The 23,139-nt window shown below is 36.8% G+C and overlaps 1 protein-coding gene across 3 annotated transcripts in view; it reads left to right on the top strand.

Moving 5' to 3' along the window:
* pde4d (phosphodiesterase 4D, cAMP-specific) overlaps positions 1–23,139 on the top strand; it is a 190,699-nt gene that overhangs the window by 73,147 nt on the left and 94,413 nt on the right. The window contains exon 1 of one of the 3 annotated variants that reach the window (XM_055039686.1): positions 15,368–16,467. The exons of the other annotated variants lie outside the window; for them this stretch is intronic. Coding sequence (XP_054895661.1) covers positions 16,205–16,467 — 263 coding nt within the window. The 5' untranslated portion in view covers positions 15,368–16,204. Of the gene's footprint in view, positions 1–15,367; positions 16,468–23,139 lie in introns of those variants that run through there. 3 annotated transcript variants of the gene reach the window in all.

Here is a 23,139-nt window from a genome sequence, read left to right as displayed (position 1 = left end):
GTACAAAGATTTAGCTTCTTGTATGATCAAATATTTCTCATATGCTTTAAAGTTAGGAGTTTTAGTCATGAGGTGAGGCTGTAGAGCAAAATTAAATGACTAATTCCTAAATATGTCCTTGTTGACAGTCTAGAATTGCCTAAGTTGGGTCTGATATGAAAGTCAAACAGTGTTTCGTACTTTCAGTTGATCAAAGAAAATCTAATTTAGTGTGCTTATTGCAAATATTTCACTGCTGAATGAAAAGTTTTTTACAAATGAGAACTGTATATTCACAAAGGGTCTTAAGAGCAAATAAATGAATAAGTTATGACCCTATTACTACTTGTACACGAACAAGCAGAACATCAGAGGGGAAGAGAAAGGCTCAATGAGAGCCACAGTGGTTGTTTGAAGTATTGCTAGAGAGCATAAATGGCTCATAGCTTTGAATTGGATGAGAAGAAAGTGGAGCAGATGTCAGAGTTGTAAGTAATTGGGGAGGGAAGGGGGGAAAAGCACTGTATATCTAAACGAGCACTGGTGAGCAAGTTTATATTTCAGTGTGAGAGACAGGTAAACAAACCATTCGCAGAGAAGTTAAATTTACAGCTTTATCCAGTTTAATCAGAATATTCAGAATGCTTGTTTTAGGACTTTGAATCTCAAAAAAAGGAATATATATATATATATATATATATATATATATATATATATATATATATTTTTTTTTTTTTTTTTCTGCCAGCGAGACATCTCCAAAGAAGGAATAGAAAACTGGTCTCTGTCAGGGTCAAATGAAATGGGCTTTAATAAATGAAGCTGGATAAGGGAGTCTCTCCACCACATGAGGCATAATGTAGATGTACAAAGAAAACTCTAAGCCAGCTACTGCCTTTGCAACGTCTATATTAATGTCTGTAATAGATCAACTGATGGGTCTGAGGCAGCTGCTCAGTCTTCATTTCAGACAGAGCCGTATTCTGACATAAGTTTCATCCAATAAAGACTTCATCAGTCTGTAATTGGTTATTACACAGCGAAGTAGGTACTAAAAAGGAACCAGTACCACATAATCATCACTAATGGAAAACCTTAATAACCAAGTAGACTCGATCTGCGCTGAGTATGTACTGTTCATAAAACTACTTCAATGCATCATTGAGTCATACATTGACTTGTCGTGTATATCACAATTTATTTTTAAATCCTATTTTAAAGGTATTATGAAGTGGTGAACTCTTTCTCCTACAAATATAAACTTAGAATGGTTCTTCTTCTTCTGCTTTGTTTGTAATTGGGTCAATAACATGACAGAGGTGTGACAAGTGAATAACTATTTTGAGAGACATTCAGAATTTGAGTTGCAAACAGTTTACATGTTTGAGTCATAGTTTATGACCCGCCAGGCCACAAACCGTTTTGGACATTGCCATGGATAGTATAATGATCTTACAGCACAGTGACACTTGCATGAGGTCTCAACTGATGCTACTGGGGTTAAAAAAAAAGCTTATCTCTTCCAGACTGCTGAGCAATAGGTTTTTCTGAGTTCTTCTCTCTGATGTTTACTAATGATATAGCGAGAGCAGCACCTGGATTCATTTCAGGGCTAGCTGTTGTCGTGAGGCTCATAATAAGTCGGTCGACCTGGCGATTATTTTTGGAGGAGATGTAGGAGTGATACAGCAGTTCAACAGGAAAGATTGGTGGGATTTGAGAACTGATGGAAAGCTTCATTCAGATACACAGTTCTTTTCAAAACAGTCACTCAAGCTATTTGGTGATAAAATTTTGTCATTCCACTCTGCTCTTTTCTCTTTCCTTAAAGACAACCTCCACGTGTCTCACTGCTTCTAAATGTCTCTGAAATCCATGCAATCTTCTCAGGTATGGCTTAAACGTTGTGCTGTCAAGAAAGAAAGTGCAAAGATCTTGAGTGCTAGGGTGTGAATACATTTAGGCTTAGATTGGATATGAAAACCCTACTTGCTGTGTGATGGCTCTCTGACTTGAATGTGAGGACTGTTCCTTGATGGCTTGAACCAATGGTTGGAACAAAAATTTGTTTATTACATTACCGTGTTAGTATCACAACTCCTGTCCCATAAATTTTCACCAGAGCTCTTTTCAAAGAACGTTTACTTTCCAGTTACCTTTGCATTAAATTCTCCGTTACCAACAAATGTGAGACAAAACATGTTAAGCATAGAAGACAGAGCTGATTTGGTTGTATTGATTTCTCTGCATCAAGGTTCAACCTGTGGGAGCTGTGATACTTGGATCATGTGAGTCTCTCATGCACAGCCCTGAACTTTTGCTGAAAGAGATCTGTTATAAATAAGAACAGGATAATCAGGTAATACTGAGGCTCTGCAGTGTGCTTGCTGGCTACAGTTCTTTTATCGATACTGTGGTTTCAGTGCAATATCTAATCTTACGATGAACCTTGAAATGTTGGTTTATTTTTACGGTAAACTTAAAATATTTGCGTAGATTTGTGAACATTTTATGATACAAGTTTGTTACGTATTCTCTATCTAGAGCATCACCTATTTTTTGAATTATGAAAAAATGTATTCTTATCTTTCTAGAAATGTAAAGCTCAAAAGTTAAACTACAGCAGGTATGAAGCTCAGTAATTACTGCCTTGTTTCTGGTAGTTTGGTTACATGTGAGAGCAGATATGTGCATCAAGTCACTAAATTTGACCTTGCCTCAAGGCAGCAATAGAGGAGGAAATAAGGATAAATATCCCTCTCCTCCTCCCCATCCCTCTTCTCTTTTTACTATCATGAGGTTCAGATAGGGTCAGGCCCACCACGTCTTCTGCAACCACAACAGTGGCAGAGCATACAGTCGAGGAGAACAAATAAAGGAAGCAGTAGATGAGCAGTGGGAGGTGGAGGGGTAAATGTTGCTGCTCTCCAAGGAGTTGGATGCTGAAATTGTTTTGTTTTGTGGAAAAAACAAAACAAAGAGTAGGACATTTGCATCTATAAAGGCACATGATGATGTGGGACTGATGGGCAACTGCAGTGAGTGAATGTGTGTGTGCCTGGAATGAGATTAAAACATTTATCTACAATGCTATTATACAGTGAATCCAGTATAGTGCTGTCCTTGAAGGGCTTATGCTCAATAATTCGACAGATGAACATTACATATGTTATCATATTTCTGCCTCAGGAGGAATACAATGATTTAAAGTGGGCGGAAGAAAATCTATTTTTCTTCTAAGCGTCCCAGTTGTCTCATTCATTTTATGAATTATCCTCTCATGGCAGCTGGCATAACTCACACTCTTTGCTACCACATGGTGCCCTCCTCCCATTCACACATCCCCAGTTCAATGCTAAGCCTCTTTTCTTTTTCCCCTTTACTTGTTGATTGTCTTGTTCTCTTAATAGAGCATTTTGAAAAATATACGTTAAAAAAATCCGTTTTTGTTTTTATACAAGCATATAAAAGTTTCCCTTCACCAAATGTGGGTGGACAACTTGCAATTAGTGGATCAACTAATTATTTAAATACCTTAGATATTTAAATGATTAAATATTAAGTATTTTAATAATGTTTTCTGAATTCAAACCTCATAGTTTCACATAAAATGAAATCTTCAGTTAAACAGTCTGTTGATGTCTGCTGTTCGTTTTTACTGTGCTTTTCTGAGCTTGATAAGATCAGCAGACATAAATTTCTCAGCTTTTATGTTCAGCTCTCTTTTATTCCCATCACTTAGTAGTTCACATGTTTTACCACTTTGCTCTTTGTTCCAATGGTGTAAAATCTGATAGAAGCTCTTGTTAAAAAAAATGTTCCATAGAGTTTTTGCCTGTTTCTGTGTCTTGACTGAACTTATAAAATTATGATTAAGCTTACTCCTGGAAGACTGAGTTATCCCAATCATCCTGAGTTTAGCACAGGTGCAGACATTAAGATCACAGCAAGTTGGTCTGCAAAGTTGCATGACAAGATTTGCAGTAAATGCATACAGCTACATAATGGTAAACATTTTGTCATTTGGGGTCATCTTGGTTTTGCTGTATTTTTTCAACAGCACAAAAACATTTACACTCTACCATTGGGCCACTTTGTTGATTTCCCTAATAGCTCAGAATACGCTCAGTCGCTGTTTTCAGTTTTTACCAATGATGAGTTTCATTCTTGAAACGAGCAACATCTCCTAATCAATCTGTCGTGGCCGTTTATGTTAAATTTTGTGAATTATAATTTGTACCAATTTATTTTTCTTTTTTGGGTAGTTTATTTAAGTTGATTTAGGATCAACATTTGTAATAATTTTTGTATTTGGAATTGTTTAGACTATGTTAATTGTTAGACCCTCCCATTAATTTGAGTAATTAAGAACACGCTGGGTGCAGGGGGAATTTTGTTTGGTAAATGTCTGGTGTGTTGACGGGAGGTTGTAAATGATTTTTTGACCTCCTTTGGTATTTTATTCTATGTTCCATGCCTTTGTGTTTTGTGTTTATGATGTAAGGCACTTTGAAATGCCTTGTAGCTGAAATGTGCTATACAAATAAAATTTGATTGATTGATTGATTGATTTCTGGAGCATTTTGTTGGAAAATCTGTGGTTTCTGGTTACAGTGGGAAATATTTATATGATAACCTTTGGTTGTATTATTCACCTTTAAGATAAACCTGACATTTTAAGTTTGACCTTCCTATAAAACAACTAAAAAGATCAGACCATTGTAATTTATGACATCGCTGAATTCTGCCTCAGAGCAACCAGTTGAAAACTCCTTATAGAAACACAACTAACACATTGACTTGCCATCATGGGATAGGCAGGAGTGTAACTAATAGCTTTAACATAACCCTGATCAGGGTTATGATCAGAAGGACAGCTTCACAATACCTTAGCCGCAAGCTCCACACAAAAATACATAATAGAAAAACCCAACATGTCCTTTCATGATGTTTTATTCACTCTCTGTATGTCTCCAGTGGGGCATGTGTTCAGTCTAACTTTTTGATGCGTCTGCAGGCGGTTTTTACTCAAGGACTGCTGTAGGCTAGTGGCTATTATTTGCACAGAAATAGTTGAATTTGACTGAAATAGCCATTGGTATGTTAAAACATTGACGAAATATATTTGGAGTTGATCAAAAAAGCAAATTTGAATATAAATGAAATGTCCATTGCTATGAATATGTGAGGATCACAGTACCATTAGAAGGGTGCTTATTGCTTGTCTGAATGGATTACACATATTGAAACATACGATTGTACTAAACAATCGTAAGTACAATTAAGTAAATCTAAAGATTTATAAGATCTTTAGATCTTATAAATCAGCTATGTATGTCAGCTATGTATGCCAGCAATAATAAAGTTGTTTACAACTTTTTTGTTGTAAACAAAAAAGTCAAGTTAAGGACTTTCAACAAAGGATAAACGTATGCAAAATATCTATTTTTTGTTCTTGAAAGCATTTAGTTTAATTTTGCCATTTTTAATCTTTTACTCTGAAGTTATAGAGGCCTCCAATACTGTTTTTTAGTAATGTATTTGAGATAGGTGTGTCGTAGATATAAAGTGCAACATTCAATCATTGCTGAAACAAAAAAGCTGGATTGTTGTGACTAAAGATGTATTGACCAGTCTTTTTCTAGATGATTGTACATTTCTGGCTGTTTCAGAACAAGTTGTTTTCACAGCTATATAGAAAAGTCATCTGTTTTGAAAGTCATAGCAAGGAAACTATAGGAGCACCACCCATCTTTCTTATTAGGAAAATGCTTTTTTTGTCTTTCATTTTAACCAGCTTTAATCTCCCAGCACTGTTTGGAAAAGAGCAGAACAACAAAAAGAATCAAATTTTGTGAAACAAGCACATTCACTTAAAAAGTGCTTGTTTGCTGCTGCTTAAGTCTGCAGGATCAAAGCATCCATCCCTAACCTTAATCTGATTTTTCATATACTCAAAAGAAAAAGCATCAAAGAATTTGAAAAAAAAAGAAGCAGGGATTCATTGTTATTTTCATGAGCAGGGGAAGAAAATCAACACTTTTCAGTATTTGACCTGCTGATCACCAAGAAGAAATGATTCCATTTCTGGACAATAGACTGATGCGTCATCAAATCTGACCTTGGAAGGTCATGATAAGCAACAACTACCTGATTTACCACCGTGCTGCTTCTTGTACTGCATTGTTCAGAAAGATCAAATCTAGTGATAGATGCACAAACACACAGGACATTATATTAATCTATTTCTGAAACCATTTTGAGCTGCATGTTTCCTTGAACCTGTTATTAGTTGGTTCAATTTGATTACCCACACACAGCTGATTACAGCCTGGCCTATTGAATCAGGACAGGTTGTCAGGTGGAGTATTATGTATTTTTTGTTTTCAGGTACAAACAAAAAAAATGTATATAACAGAAGGTTTTATAGCACCTTCTGTTGCAGTTAATATGGTGCATTTGTCAAGAAAAACTTAAAAGACGTCCGACTTCAAATCATGTCCACATCCTTGAAATAGACCTCTGTCACTTTAAGGACCTCCTACACTTTCCGACTCTCCCCCTTCAGCACAGAACTTCCATCCTTTCAGGAACTACTGTGTTTAACAGCATGAGTTATTTTCAAAGCCACCATGGTCTTCTTGTGTTTTCTTCAACCCTTGCTCCCTCTCAACCCCTGTTCCACGTCCCTGTGGTCATTTGTATTCATCCACTTTCATTTGCTGTCACTCCGCTTCAGTTACAACGTGCTCTGAGCTCCCCTCTCGCTTGGCAAGCTGTTCTGCTACTTTTCCACCCTCGCCCCCCTCACTCCCCTTCAGTTTTTTTCCCCCGCCCTGCTCATTTTCTCTCATCATGACTGGCTGGTTCATCATGGCACTGTGTCACTCACTAACAACTCTCACCGTCCTCTAAAACAAGGATGACCGAACCTGAGACATCATTCAGTATACAAGGAGATTTTGGTGGATCCTTTGCATTAATTCCCGTCAAGCTCTTTATTGTTTCTTCATTTTCTCCTGGCAGTGAAGCCTGAAACTTCCTGAAGTTTTTAGCTTAATGGGTGATTATTCAGTCTTGATGCACACTCACTTTGAGTGGGCATGCTTTACATTAGTAATAGTTTTTCTTTTCCTTCTCTCACAATTCACGGATAACTTACAGATTTGGCTAATTAGGGACAAAGCTGGAAATTTACAATGTTTTGGAAATTAGAGCAACAAATGATTCCATCACTGCTACATAATTACTTTGGTAGACATGAACCTCTGCACATCTGCCAAAATGCATGTGTGTTCTAAGCCTGCGGAGACAAAGGGTGTGACCTTTAACTGTCAATGGGCGAGGGACCACACCACTGTCCCTCTGATGGCTGGGTACTGTTGCTCCAGCCAAAAATCTGTCCAAAAAATATTCTTGTTGGGCCAGAGGTGCCAGCTGCATAGAATAGTAGCTCATTGTTTAACGAAGAGATGGAGGCATAGAAAGCGGAAATGCAAAAAAGTGTGAAAAATAAGATATATTCATGTATTAAGAGTAATATACAAAATACCCTTCAGGTATAGAGTTTCAGACCTAGAAAGAGACAACCAGTTCCTTCATACGAATAAATGTGAAAACGGTGGCAGTTCTCACATTCTCTTTGCTTTCAGGTGACATTTTGTGCGATTGCACCCAACATGATCTTGATGATTAAATTCTGTTTCTTTTTTCTGCTAGGCAGTTATCTGTGGGTTAGAGATGCAAAGCTGCTGTAATTCTTTTAGAATCCAGTGTCATGGAGATCATTATTATCTGCATGAAACCCTTGGGGACTGCTGATAATTATTGTGGCACGGTTTGTCATTTGCAGTACCCCCCTCCTCCATTTGAAAGAAAACAAGTTAATTTGGCAATTGTGCTTAAAATTTCTTAAATTAACCCCATTTAAATGTGTAAACATTTTCACACTTTTTCTGAAATTAAAATGAAACGGTGTCATGTTTGTTCATGTTCATGTTAAATAATGAGTGGCCATTTTATAGAGATGTTACTACATTTCTCTGTCCAAAATAGCAGGTATGGCTGATCAAGATCTAAATAGGGCAGCATTTTGACATGACAAAGAGTAACAGAAGTTGCAATATTATAAACATCCGCATAATTGTTGGGCACAGCAGATGAGGGACAGCTTGCCTCGACATGGATGAGAAGTTTTGCTGTACACGTTTCTGATCACTTTTGAACTGCTGCCATCTGTTGGCCAAATATAGAAACTTAATCAAGACATGAAAAGGTGATTTCTGTGGGACTGTCTAATTTGCTGCACTTACTCAGCTGAGAGGGTTTCATCATCAAACTAATGATCTCATTCACTGAAATGTTACTTTTCTGTTATCTGAAAAAACTGCTGGGCCCTAACAGAATTTTACCTCTTCGATGTATTAATAATTTTCTGCGGTAAACCTATTTCACAGGAATTGTGGCTTCTGAAGTGATTGATTCCCTTCATAAAGAATTTGACTTTTAATGTATTTTTTAAGAAGAGATTTAGCAACAATGCAGTGTTCTCAAATGTAATTTTATTTACTTACATTCAGATATTTGTCAGCTGCAATATAACTTTCATGTCATGTTCCACAGCTCAGTGTTAATCTGTTGCTGTTGCATTTCATTTTCAGAAAATATAACAAATACTAACAGCTTTTGCTGGTGCTGCATGGTGTCTCAGTAGGTTTCCAGTAGCTCTGGGTTTGTATGGCAGCTTGTGGTTTTGCTGCGAGGAGTTTACATCTTCTCTTGCATCCATGCATTTTAGTCTTTAGCAAAATATTTAAAAATATCAGAAGTATCAGTTTGAAAAAAATAATTTGTTTAGTTTTATTTTAATAAAAAAAATCAGTTTAGCAAAAATTGTGTATTGGCTAATATTAAAATGACTTAGATTATAAGAAATTTTAACATAAAATCTTTAAATTTTAAAGTGACTCATGAGTTTTATTAACGTGTTGGAACAATGATGGTAATTTGTTTCACATTTAAATAATTTTCTGCCTCTAAAATGTGATATGCAACCTATTTCTTCCCTTTGGCTTTCAACTTGAGTTGAGCTTTAATTATAATTTAATTTTATTTCTTAAATGAATTTAATATTTGCTAAATTGTTTTTTTTATTTTGTTAATATGCTTTGCTGTGCTTCCTGAATTTACTTCCATCCATCCATTTTCTTACACCCTGATCCCATTGGGGTCAGGAGGAGTTCCTATCTACAGCTGTCAATGGGCGACAGGCCTAACATTTTTGGACTGCCGGAGCCAGCCGGAGTAACTGGACAGAACACGCCCATTCACAGGGAGAACATGCAAACTCCATGCAGAAAGACCCCGGGCCAAAAATCGAACCCAGGACCTTCTGAAAATAGAGAAAAAAAGAACTCAAATTGTGTCTGAATACATTATTCCAGTTTCCTGGATAGGGAGTTTTTAAGGATGTCCACTTGAGGGAGACAAAGCTACATCAGGACAGTTGATATATTTTATCTGTAAGTGATATTACATTAGGGCCTGCAGTAACCTGCAGTAGCCCTTACCTGTCAAGTGATACTTGATAAAATTGAATTTCTAGTGATATCCTCAGTGTGATTTTATACTGTGTGACACAGTTTATACTTATTCATCAGCACTGTCACATAACCCATCACATGTCTGTAAATGGTAACTATAGCAACAGGTAAATGTAGTAAATCTTAGTCAGCCTTGTGAGTGAACTCTGCCAGTAGCGAACCAGACTTCAGGCTGTGCTCACTGAGGTGACGGCATACTGTGTGCTGCCAAAAGAGAGCCGCCCAATCTGTTGAGATCAAACAATATTTTGCACAGAACTTGTGGAATACGCATGCAGATTTCATTTATTAGTTAAACACTGAAACGTTGAGGTTTTTGGTTTAGTTTACAGAATCAAGAGAGGGAAATAAAATTGAATCAAAGGCAAGATAAATACATATTAGAAATTTCATGGGCTTATTTAGGGGTGTGGAGGTAGAGGGGGGATCTGAAATTACTCAAAAAGTTAACAGTTATAATATTTGCAAATGCAATTTCTTTCCCTCATACGATGCTGCATTGTTGAAATTGGTTTTATTGTTGAAACTCTGGCCATTGTTTTTCTCCCTGAGGTTTTTTGTCTTGCCTTGATTTGAATTTCTGTCAAATTATGTTACTGCTGACCTGAAATCGATGAATAGAGCTGTCTTATGGAAGATTTCTGACCCACTGTGCTAATTTGCATCACTCCAGCTTTATAGCAACATTTATTTAACTTCAGTCCCATAGCAAAAGCATTTTAACTAAGAGAACTAAACTTAGTTTTTTAGTCCATAGCACCAAGAAATAATTTCTTCTGCTGCATTTCCATTGTACAGCTATGTTTGAGTGTATGGATCTACTTCACTTTCTGCCGATTGGCTTTTCTCTTCTTCCTTTTGTTCTTCCAGCCTTCAGTTCTTGACAAATCCACTTGACCGTCTCGAGCTATGTTGCCCTTGGTAACCAGGGGGAAATGCTCATGGACGTCATGCACAGCAACAAGCGACGGCTATGAGAAATATTTTATAAAGCAGAGGAGGGGAAGAGAAAATCAGCCAGGAAGCAGAAGCCAAATGGGAAAGTGTGGAAAGGAAGTGCAAAAAAAAAAAAAATCTGACAAACATTATGTCTAGTGATGGATGTTTTCTGGCTGATAAAGAGTAATGGATATAAGTAGCTGTGAAAAGAGGGTGGTCATTTTTCGGATTGTCATTGGGTTTTAATGTAACATGTTGGTGTGATTATGTTGACTAATAAATTTACAAAAAAGTAAATATTAATTTAGATTGGGAGATTATAGCATGAGCTGCCATATGATAATCATTAGTGTTTACTCAGATTACAAGTGAAAACATATTTCTGTGTACCTTGGGTTATCTAAGTGATGGTTTCATGAGAGATCATTGCCAACAGTGACTCACTCTTTATGGAGATTAGAGAGTCATGTGAGTCTCTTTCACAGCTCCTCCTATAAATTTATCCTTTAGTGACACTGAGGAGCTTATCGTACTCTCCTCACTCAGACATAACAAGACTTGTAATCAATCTGCTCCATTTACGGTTCCACAGTCTCACTGATGTAGCTTGAAAGTAAGATCCTACAGAATGTCCACATTATGGCTAAAGTTCACAAACGCAGCTTTGACTATGTGAAACTTCCCTCATAAAGTGTCAAATAAAACTGCAGTTTATCCAGAGTAATAATAGTTAAACAGTTAGGTAAATAGGGAAGGATTTTTAACCAGCATTATGCCAAAGGAAAAAAGTATGACTCAAGATAGAATTATTCATTAAATAGGTGTAATGTTGGTGTCAGCTTGAGAGTATGGGGATTTCTGTATACCTGGCTTTGATAATATAAATATTGCAGATGAAACAAGGTAAAAGACTCGAACACAACTCGGAACATATAGCTTCTTAATTTAGTCATTTTTAAATAAATATCTATTATAACAGTGGAATCATCACAAACCTTTAATAGTTGTATAACTTCCAAAGCTAACTGTTGATGTAGAAAACCTGAAATCTGATGCTTATTAGAATCCCGCCTTGTTTTCCATGTCATTTCGAAATAGCTGACATTCTTTCTTCTAAATGTGAAATACAAAACAGACAACTAGTGCAGTAAAGCATGTAAGAAAATACTTTACTTTTTTGAAGTTAATCAGTCTCTTGGACCTGATGATTAGTAATCCATGACTCCCTGTCTCCCTAAAGTATCAGTATGACATGACTTAGAAGCCTCTATCTTTTTTTTTTATCTTACTGCTACTCATGGAGAATGTAAGGAGATGTAACTTCATCTGCAAAAACCACTGTAAGGATCTTGGATGTTACCAATAGTATAACAACTAAATGCTATACTTGCCCAGTTGTTTAGGAGCGATGGCAAATGTGATCTCTAAGGTCTAGTTTGTTCTACCTTTCAAAGCTGAAAATGCAGATTTAGCTAAAGGAGGGACTTTCAAGGTCCTCCTCCTTCAAACCACATCACTATTATTTATGTAAATATTTTGGTATTGCTTTGCTTAAAGATCCATGTATGTTTTGATGATTCTGTGGAGTTTAGATATGTGTAGCACCACATGTTATGTTTCAGTTGCCTTGTCATTTAAAATGCTATACGTGTGAAGTGTGTTCTTTGAAAACTATTCATGTAGCCTACTGTAAAAAAAAAAAAAGAAAAAAAAAACTCCCTCAGTGGAGCATGTTTGGATCCAGCCCATGAAAGTCTGAGCTTCAAGTATTCATGGTCATACTTGCTTCTTTTTTGTGTTTGTTTGATTCAGACTCTCTCTGTCAGGACCTTGGGTTGTTTTGGGGTTTAATTCACTGATTCTAGTTTCATTATTATTCTGTGTTCCTTAGTCTATCTGATTAGATTATCCGTGTTTCTGTTTTACTTAAGTTCAATTTGTATTAGTGATTTTAGTTTATTATGTTTCTTTCTTGTGTCTAGATATCCTAGTACTATATTATGTTCTGTATGTCAAGTCATTACATTGATTTCTTAGTCCCCTGTATACTCTATCTCTCTTGCTCTCTGGTATGTCTTTTTTCCCCTCATCGCACAACCTCCCATGAAGGTGCACCCCACCAACCTTTCAAGGGCCCCTCAGAACACACCCCATATTTTGAAAAGCCCTGACTTAAAGCCTACCTTGAAAAGTTACAGGGCAATGGAGTTGGACACCTGTGCATTAAATGATATAGGAGAACATTTAAGAGTCGTTTTGGCAAAAAGTACTTGAACTATTGATGCCACCAGACATAATTGTGCCAGTTATTTCTTGATGAGGGATTTAAAAGTCCAATTTTACAATGTGAATGAAGTTATTTATTTTCTTCCACATTGTTCCTGGAAGAAGGAACGATGTGGAAGAGTCTACAATATTGCCAATATATCTTTTGCCAACACTGTAGTATTGACAAATTTCTACCAAAGTGTGTTGGATGTTTTAGAAATCATCCTTTCTAAGTGTGTCCCTCGTTCATCTTGGTGTTCCTATCTCATATTATCTTTCTATTGCATAAAAATAGGAAATTTTTGTGCAATTTAATATTGAATCAACAGAACATTAATCTGGTAGGCAATGTCCCAGAGACTGTTGTAATGATGTAATGTTATGAGAAATTCCAGGTTTCTGTTCAACTTTTCACTTTGTATTTCAAAGATTTTTGCATGTCATGTTGTACAAACAGAAGTTGTAGCTTATAAAAGCTAAGCTTATCACCATAACCCGATGTTTTACTACAAAACTACTTTTTAGGATGAAAATATTTCAGCATGTATCACATGGATCAAATAAGTATTCCTGTCCTCTAAATATGCTGTTTGCAAATTTCACAAAAATTCTAGATGCTGCACCCTCATCATTTATTGATAAAATAGAATACCCATGAACAGGCTGAGAGCTATTAGTCACAGAAAAGGAATCCTTTGATGTTGGCAAGTATCATCTATAATATCATGTATAATCACTTGTGCAAATTCAAAATCAGTCAGGGAAATATCTCTATATGAATTGCTGCAATATTTAAGGTGTTCTAGAGGGCAGATTCTAAACCTTGGCTCCCTTCTTGACTCCTCAGTTTGTTGCATAAACTTGTTGAAGAGAAGTGCCTCCAAAGCTCATTTCCCACTGACATCAGCTGAACTGTGGCGATGCTTCCGGATGTGAACATTTTATCACGCTAAACTACATTTGTGAACACAAACATAAGCAAATTACAGTGCATTAACATTGTTGTGACCATGTAAACACCAGCGCTGATGGTGTAGAGGGCATCACCACTGTGCTTTCCACTGTGAGCAAAAGGAATACATTAGTCTTGTTTCCACAAAGCCTAGGAATGCAAATGGTATTCAATGAGATTCAGTGTTTATGTTTTTACATCTATATTTTTAGCTCTCTCTGGAATGCTTCATTGGGAGTTGCTTTTACTCATCAAAAAATATCTGACAGTTTCCCAAAAATACTGCAAAGAGTAAGACTAAGCAGGAAGGAGCATCGTACTGCTCTTTTGAAAAGACAGAGGGTAATATATTCATTTGAACTAGATGCTCTACAAACCTTGAAAACAAAATGTTAAAACAGGACAACAGTTTTGATAGTTTTGGCTGTTGAAACTTGACATATAAATGAGCAAATATTTTTGATCATGATTACATTTTACTACAATTACAATCACACAAAGTCTCCATAACTATAAGTGAACTTTTACATTTTACCTGCTAAAACATATGACTTGTGTTTTACAGCAGTTAATTCCGTTGGCATCCAGCTAACTCTCCAAATAAATATATTACTGTAACTTCTGAACTGTAATATTCTATCAAATATTGCCATTCAGCAGTTCTTTGTGATTGTGATCTTCTGTCAATTTACATTTTAGTTGTCTTTTGAAGGTCATACTTCTTTAGTCTAGTTAGCACCATAAACACAGCTAAAGGCACAATTTCCCTAAATCATTATTTTAACTTAAAAATTTTGAAAATACTTCAAATATTTCCAAAGGTTGGAACCTCAAAAGATAAAGAAAGGGAAACTCCATTCTAATACAGTCAGACTTCTTATCTGCTGAAAATTCTGCTCCCTTCAGTTGTCTTGCACCTGAATTCAGAAAATCTTAACATGTCACAGAAGAGGCAGTTTAATTTTTAATGGCGTCTTGCATCTCTGTCCTTCATTTGATCTCATTTTGATATTACTTTTTCCCTGCTGGACTATATATACCTTTCTAATAGGTATATATACCTATTCTTGGAGTTTTACTATGTAACAATCTGGTAAGATCCAAGCCCCCTAAGTAAAGTTTGTCATGTCAATCTTATATTTATATGCCTTCCATAAAAAAACAAAAAAAATTTTTTTAAGGATGTAAAAAGTTTCAAAAAGTTAGAATTATGGCTTAACGGATGCTTTATGGATATCAAGACACCAAGTTTAAGGGAGAATATGATCTCATTTACAACATAGAAGCCATAAAACTCTTTCAGACATTTTATATGCAACCAGAAAAAAACTGAGGGAGTAGCAGAACTGGGGTGGATATCACTATTGTTTTTGGCAGATCATTTGCATGTGTTCTTGTTTTTTGTACTGTGTGCAAATACTGATTCAAATGAAATGGTAATTTGTGAATATACAGGAAGTCCTGCCTCTCGCACATGGAATCTTGTTTGGGGTTACTGAACTGAATTCAGTGAAGAAAACATGCTTTTAAAGATGCATCTACCTCTTGGATACAATATTTTTTCAAATTGTCACTCATGCCCACCATCTCTTCATCCATTCCTCCATGTTCCCTATTGCTTCCCTTCTCTCTGCATACACACACAAGTCCGCTCTGACGCTCTCTCTCTTTTCCTCACTCCCTCCCTCTCTGAAAAACACACACACTCATGCTCTGCTCAGCTCTAAAGGAGCGGTAGCTTATAAACTGGCTGCAGTAAGCAGTCATTCTCTCAGTGAAGGGAGAGAAGGGAGGGAAAGAGAAATTGCTTTGACTGATCGGACCAGAACTCTGCTGACCTAACTGGACTGGGTCATTCTGGGATGTGTTTTTTCCTTTTTTGTTTTTTGTTTTTTTTTCTTTACTGTGTTTCTAATGAATTTTGCCAGGCAGGTCCGGGCTCGAATAGACTGAATTAGCAAAGTTCTATTCTTTCTGGGCTTTATGTTGTCGGATTGGGAGGAATTCTCCTGCAGGTCTGGAGGATAAAGAGCTGGACATGGAATTCCCTGCTTTTTTGCATCCCACCCTCTCTCTCAATTTTTTTTCATCCTGCCTTCATCTTCTTTCTTACACTTCCACTGCAGACATCCAGTGTTGAGCAGACAAAGGCAGCTGGCTTTTGTGTTTCTTTTTTGTTCATGGGGAATAAGGGAGAAAAGGGAGCTCCCCTTCTCTTTTAATTAATTTGCCTTCGGAAAAAAAGGAGATGCTTGTTTGAGAAAATACCAGCAGATTTTTTCCTCCCACTTTATCAGAGAGAGTGCTTTTGGATTGTTGCTGTTTTTATCATTTAAGCTGACACTTTCTTAGAAAACGCACACCTCTACTGCATTTGTTTTTTATTTTTGCCATTTTTCTTTACGCCCTACATCCCATCTGCATTTCTGCTGGTGGAGGTTGTGGTGGTGAAGCCGGGGTAGGCATGGCGCAGCAGGGAGGCACAGGGGTGGCCCACCAGGACACCTTGGCAGTGCCGCCCATGCCCAAACACTCCGGCTTGAATGAAGACCTGGTGAAGATCCTGCGGGAGAACCTACTGCAGCCGGAGAGGCCGCGGGGACACCGGCGGTCGCCGTCCTCCATCTCCCCACGCCTTTCTCCACGCAACTCGCCACGACTGCTCCGCCGCATGTTGCTCAACAACAACATTCACAAGCAGAGGCGCTTCACTGTTGCACATACATGGTGAGGGTTAAATGTCCAGCATGGTGGCTGCATGCAGAGTTCCATGAATCTGTTCTTCATTTGGCATGATGTGTGGTTTTAACTGCACCCATTGCAAACTTCCAAGCATATAACTTTACTTAATACTATGTGACTGGGAAGTTACTGTGGAATAACCCCTATGAGTCATTAAAGTTTGTTTGCAGTTTAGCTTGAATGCAGAGAGGAACGAAAGAATACAGTGTCAGCAAATACCTCTTCTAAATTCCTTTTTCTGAAATCTCCTTGGAAACCCACTTCTCACCTTTAGATAATGAGTTTCTGCTTTGCTCTTTCTCACCTCATTTCTATTCCAGTGTCTCGCCCTCTCTTTGCTCTGTGTGTCTATTAGCCATACTAATAGACGTACTTGTCTTTCCCTTTTTACGTCTTCCCCTGTTCCCCATTTCTGTATTTTTTTTTTCTGCAGTTGTGGTCTCTTTCAGTCAAAGTAAAAAAAATCGTATTATAGTAAAGAACAGAAACCTACTACATGTATTCCCCCTCGCTGTGGTTTTCTCTCCACACCTGCCAGCCTGCATTTTTTGACTATTAATTAGTCGTCTATTCCTGGCTGTCTGTCAGCCTCTGTTGCATCTGCCCGCACGTCATCCTTTTCTTCAAGTCATATTTGTTCCTCTCTGCACTCTTCCCCTCCTCCCAGCTCTGATTTCCACCTTCTAACCAGTTATGTCTCCTTCTTTCCCTCCAAAACACCTTCCTTTTTCAACATCCCTCTTCATTTTCATCTCTTTTTTCCCCCTCCATTTTTACTCCCTCTCTCATTTACTGTATGTCTTGTGTCCCACTTCTTCCTCTGCCAGAAAATAACGACTTCCTTCTGGCATCTGTATTAAGACCTGATGCAATTCAGAAATTCCTATCTTCACAAACACATCAGGAACTCAGTTATTTCAGCACAGTGATCAAATCGAAATGTATAATTGGTAGTTATATCCACAGCACAAATGGAGGTCATTTAATTATAAATGCACTCAAAAATGGAAGGGTTAGGTATTAATTTTGTTTTTTCTTTGTTGTTGATTTCAGGTTACAGACCACCAGCTGTTTTCTGTTAAGGATAAGGGACATTTTGTTGTTTTGATTTTACCCTTTTTACAAATACATTTTTGAAAAGAGTAGCATGCATTTCCCTCAGATCCCCTAAGACAATCTACAGAAGCAACTTTTTATTAAATTGCAGCTGCAGGTGTTTGAGGATATTTCTGTACACCTCAAATTGAGTCTGATTTAAAATGGTCTCGAGATGTAAAAGACCAATTTTAAGTCTTAAAACAGACTGTCAATATGAGGTCTAGACTTTGGTTGGGCCATTTCAACACATGAATATTCATCTAAACAATTGTAATTCTGGCTACATAATGAGAGCCTGTTGTAAGGAGAACCTCCCCTTAGTCATTTGCGGACTCGTAACTGGTTTTCTTCCTGTATTGCCAAGTGTTCAGCTTCATCCATCATCCCATCAACTCGAGCTCTCTGAGTGTGCTAAAGCAGCTCATTCCCAAAGCATGATACTGCCATCAGCGTTATTCCAATGTTATTTTCCAAGCCCATTTGATTGGTCTGAGTTGCAAGATCATGCAGCTGGAAGAACGCCTACGTAGGGTCTTGTACCATTTTTTACCGCAAAAAGGTTGGCATGAAGGTCAAGCAGCCCAATGTTGTTTTTATCTGACCTGAGCACCTTTTACACATTATTTTTTTCTATTTGTGGAAAACAGTGCTTCTTTTAGGTCACATATGGCACATGATAGCTTTCATGTGTCTGGTTGCTTCATGTCTGATGCTTTTATGATGTTTGTTTAGCACGTTGGTCGGTCTTGCTGTTTTTAAAGTGCTTATAAGTAGAGTTGGATTGGTTGTAAAAATGGAGAATAACTTACACATTTGTGAATGGTGAAATATTTGTGAAAATTAAGCTAAAAACAATTGGTTGCACTAGACTGTGTGAGGGCATTAGAGTACAGGGGCCTGTTTACAAAGGTGCATGCCAACATTTTTGCAATATGCACTATTCTAATTAAAAAATAATATATATAAATAAAATATTAATATTTTCCCATTGTGTGATCATCACTGTCATTTAATTATTAAATAATGACAGCAAGGGATAAAATTAACGAAAGAAGACAATTAGATTCAATAAATTCAAGAATAGAAAAGAAAACTGGCAACTCAAAATGCAACTCACTTAGAGCATCTAATACCACCAGCAAGACACAAATCTTTATATTTTCACTGGAAATCTTTGGATTTTCTACCAACAATCGACATCTTGATTTATTTATTTTCTGAAGAAAAGCATATCACAGTCAGATATAAATAACAGTCAAGATAAAAAAAAAAAGACATTACCTTCACCTTCCGCTGTGACTGCGACATCTTACACAGAGCACCAATAAACCTGCGAAAAATTTGTCACAAGAGACATTTTCGAGGTTTATCTGCCATTTTTATCTCGGCACACATGCTGTCTGACAGAATGTCCTATTTCAGTCTCAATCATACACAGGTTTTTCCTTATATTTTATATTATGAGTGTTTTTGCGACATTATCTTACTTCCATCCATCTCCAAATTTCAGGGAAATTTCAGTACACAAGATCATGAAGATGTAATTTTATTCGTACTAGCATGTTTGGTTAAGGAATGTGCTAAGATATGAATGATGTCTTGATTAACTGTATGCATTTTGAAAATCTGACAGACGCCACATCGTTTGGCATTTCTTAAGTCAAAAACATGCTTAGTTTGTAGTCTTATTAAAGTGTTTACTTTACCTTTCACTTGATCTTCCTGAAGAAATGACCTTTGTACTTGAGACAGTAGGGACAATTGCCATACATATGCTACAAGTTTCTGTAGGCAGATCTTGGTATATTTTTAGATAATACTTTTCTAAAGGTTGTTGAAAAAAGGACAATATGTGAGAGAGGGCACAGTAGAAAATGAGTAATAAGGAAGTAGAAAGAGCACTTAATCAGAGAGTGACGTGGTCATGCCCTTGTGTTGTCTCTTGACATTTGAAAAAAGTGACTGAGTGAATGTCAGAGAGATAAAGTAAGTGTAGGAGGTTAGAAGAAAACTAGCCAGTACATGTGTAAGCCAGGGGGAAAAGACAGAAACAATTTGACAGAGGAAAAAATAAAATAAAATCCACCGTGAGACGCCAGTGAGTGGTGTGGATGTTGACAACTGCAGTGTAATTTACTCCAATCACATCCTCATTGTTTTACAGCTGCAGGAAATCACAGGACCACTGTGGTGTAAATCTGGTGACATACACTGTCCTCAGTGGCTCTGCTCCACACTTCATTAACAAGAAAATCCTTCTCCATGGGCCGATTGGCCTCATGTACAGCTTTATGGACTCAACTCCCTGAAAACTATTCACAAATTACATTACAGCTCCTCGGAGAATGCTTTGGAGAAAGCATCTCTAAGACTAATTGGCTCCTTTCCCCTTAAATAAATTAATTGCATGTAATTGTTAGCACTGATGCAACAAATATTATGTTGCATATTTACATATACTATTTAAAAATGATGATGTGAAGTTTTTTTCCTAATAGGTTTAACAACATCATCATTTTTTTTTTTTTTTTTTTCCTAATGCATATTTTTGTGATAGATAGGACCTCAAACATGATTGTTGAGTTACAACAGGGAAACTGATGCATGGCTTTGAAATATTTTACTAATGAAAATATAGTTATTCAGTCATGGACTTAGCAGTTACCGGAAGGTGTACAGAAGTGCAAGCTTTGACATTGTACGTTCTAGCTTTTTCAAATATCAACACTGAACTCTTTGGACATTCTTTCTCAGCAAAACCCATCTTAGTCAGATTGCATGGAAAGCATAGGTGAAAATCACTTTTCAAGTTATATCAAGTTTCGTCAGCTACTTTGTATGTTGGTAATGCTAGAAAATTGTAATCGTGATTGAAAATATTTGCTCATTTATATGTCAAGTCTTATCTCTGTCTTTGTATTTAGGGATGTTGTCCCCTTGGAAGATAAACCTCTTCTTCCAATATCAAGTTTTCTGCTCCCACTAACAAATTTTCTTTCAGTCTTTGTCTCATTAACTGACCAGCCTCCTGTACCCTGCTAATAAAAGCATGCCCAAGGTATGATGTGGCCACCACACTATTTTATGTCATGAGGTGTTCGTCATGTTAGTGTTGTGCATGTAGGCCAGAATGCTTACTTTTGGTCTCATCTTAGTGGAGCACCTTCATCCTACATGCTTGTGGGAAACTGTTAATATCTGCAGCTCCTCCAGTTACTTTGGGCCTCTTGGCTTCTTCTCTGATTTAAGCTATCCTTGCCTGGGCAGTTGGTTTGTGGGTACCCATATCTTGGCATGTCTGCATTGATGCCATGATTTTGCCATGATCAGACGGTGTATTAAAAAGGAATCCAAGAGATGCTTAAAGATTGGGAAATTGTCTTCTTGGCTGATCCTACTTCTTGACTCAGTTTAACTTTTTCTTTCGGGAAAGACACTTCACACACATCTGTAGTTCAATCATCTCAATTGCAGTCAGTGAAACTGATGTTATCTTGTCCAGCTCTCAGCAGCCTACACCAGCTGTGCGGTCTATTGTTGTAGGTATCCAGGAAAACACGGAGTGGAGTTTTAATCATGTGAGTACTCTCTTGTCTTTCAAGAGAATACTCTTTCACAAACCAATAGAAGCAGTGCTGAGGGAAGTAAGTTTTTATGGTAAATATGAGGGTCCAAATGAGTATGTTTGAAAGGGAGAGGGACATTTCCCCTTTGTACACAGTTACTGCAACCCACATGAAACATACAGACATATTCCCTAGTAATTTATCTTGCAGCTTTCCTATCAGGATGGTATTTGTGGCTTGTGGTGACTTACGGTGATAGAATTATGGTTTAAATAACACGTTCTTTCAAATGAATTTTGTCAAATCGGAAAGCAGTCAAAAAATACATTGAGAGGCCAGTTACTTAAAATTTTATATTTTTGTATATATTTATTTTCTTGAACGAAAATAACATTCTGTCTTCACACATGCTCATTGTTCTCCCATATCTTCTTTTCCTACATGTTTGATATTCATTTTAGGTATGTCCACATATAGCTGTTATGGACTTTGCCTATTTAGAAAGACAGGATTGAAAAAAAAAATGTTTTCACTCTGAAAGCTATTGACTGCTCTCTAAGCTTTTTAGTGGCAGTATGCATACAAAGCCGAGACTGAACAGCACTTTTTTTTTTTTTTACCTTCAAATCACAGTTCCTCACGACTCCATTCTCTTCACTGGAATAACTCTGATATTATGTTTTCAACTTTCCTCCTCACCGACCCTGAGGTATTTTTAATGTTGTTGCACAACAGTGCCTGATGGTGCATTGCAACATTGCAATGTCTGTTTTATGTAAGAGGAAACGGGAAGATTCACAGAGGGGGGAGAACAGGTGGCTCCAACTGGTGGATGAAGTGGGTCTGCTGTAACTAAGTGATCCAAGTACAGCACTTTTGTTAAAGGCAAAAGGTTAAGAAAGAAATAATTCAAAGATTGTAGAATAACAGACAGATGTAGAAAGAGTGGAATGATGTGAGATAGCTTTTGTAAGAGTGTGGGAGTAGAGGACCTACAGCTAAATGCGGTAATGCTAATCTAAGCAGAGCATGAATCTCTTCACTTTTTTACTTGGTTATATCATCTCTGTTGAGTGGTATGTCTGCACTGGTTTCACTCTTGTTTCTGCTGTTATTGTTTCTTTTATTAAATCTCACAAAAAACTCCTCACAGCCGCTGTTCAAGATCTCTTATATGCACATTAAAAACGATGTAGCATTTGATTGACATGTTGGATAAAAGCATTTGAATCCATTTGAAGGGAATCAATGGACCAGTGAAACAACTGACTGCTCTATTGCCACAATCTGCTACAGCTACAGGCTGTTTTTGTTGTTGTTTTTTTTATTAGAATTTCTGTAACTCTGGAAAAACACTTTTAAAATAATGTTTGGGGTTTCACTGGTTCAAATTTGGAATATTTGTAGGACTTGATTGTTACTAATGGAGTTTTATGTCAGTTCATTGATTTAAGTTTATATTTTTAGTTCTCTGTTATATTCGGTTCTTTGTGTGTTGATTTAGATTTAGTGTCACATTTAAAAACAGTTTACACATTAAAAAGTTATTTCAATTTAAATTCTGGTTAACAATTGTATTTGATATTACAATAACCAACTCTAAGTATTTTAATTGGTGTTCTAAGTAAGATTTTTAATATTTAAACTTTAAGGTATTGTGCACTTTTTTTTTAACAATTCTTGAATTATTTTTTTACTATAACAGGAATTGATTAATTGATGTATAGAATGTTATGTTTTCTGGAAAGAAAACGGAAAAGGAATAATATCTTTAAGGTTTAAACGGCATGCTTGCATATTTAAAATAAACATATCTATGACACATCTGGACCAAAATACCCCGTGGTAAATAACCTCAAGGCTCAATAACTGCTGCAGAATCTCAGAAAGATTCCAGATGCAGTTTGGTTAACGCAAACGAAATATGTGCTGGTTCAGAAACTCCATTTCACTCTACCCTGAAGCACCGATTTGTTCATCAGTGTGTTCACCT

The sequence above is a fragment of the Poeciliopsis prolifica genome, unplaced genomic scaffold (assembly GCF_027474105.1).
Source record: "Poeciliopsis prolifica strain line A6 unplaced genomic scaffold, Auburn_PproV2 SCAFFOLD014, whole genome shotgun sequence".
In the NCBI taxonomy this organism is placed as follows: domain Eukaryota; kingdom Metazoa; phylum Chordata; class Actinopteri; order Cyprinodontiformes; family Poeciliidae; genus Poeciliopsis; species Poeciliopsis prolifica.
The sequence above is the reverse complement of the archived record's forward strand: the minus strand, read 5'-3'. Positions and strand labels throughout refer to the sequence as shown.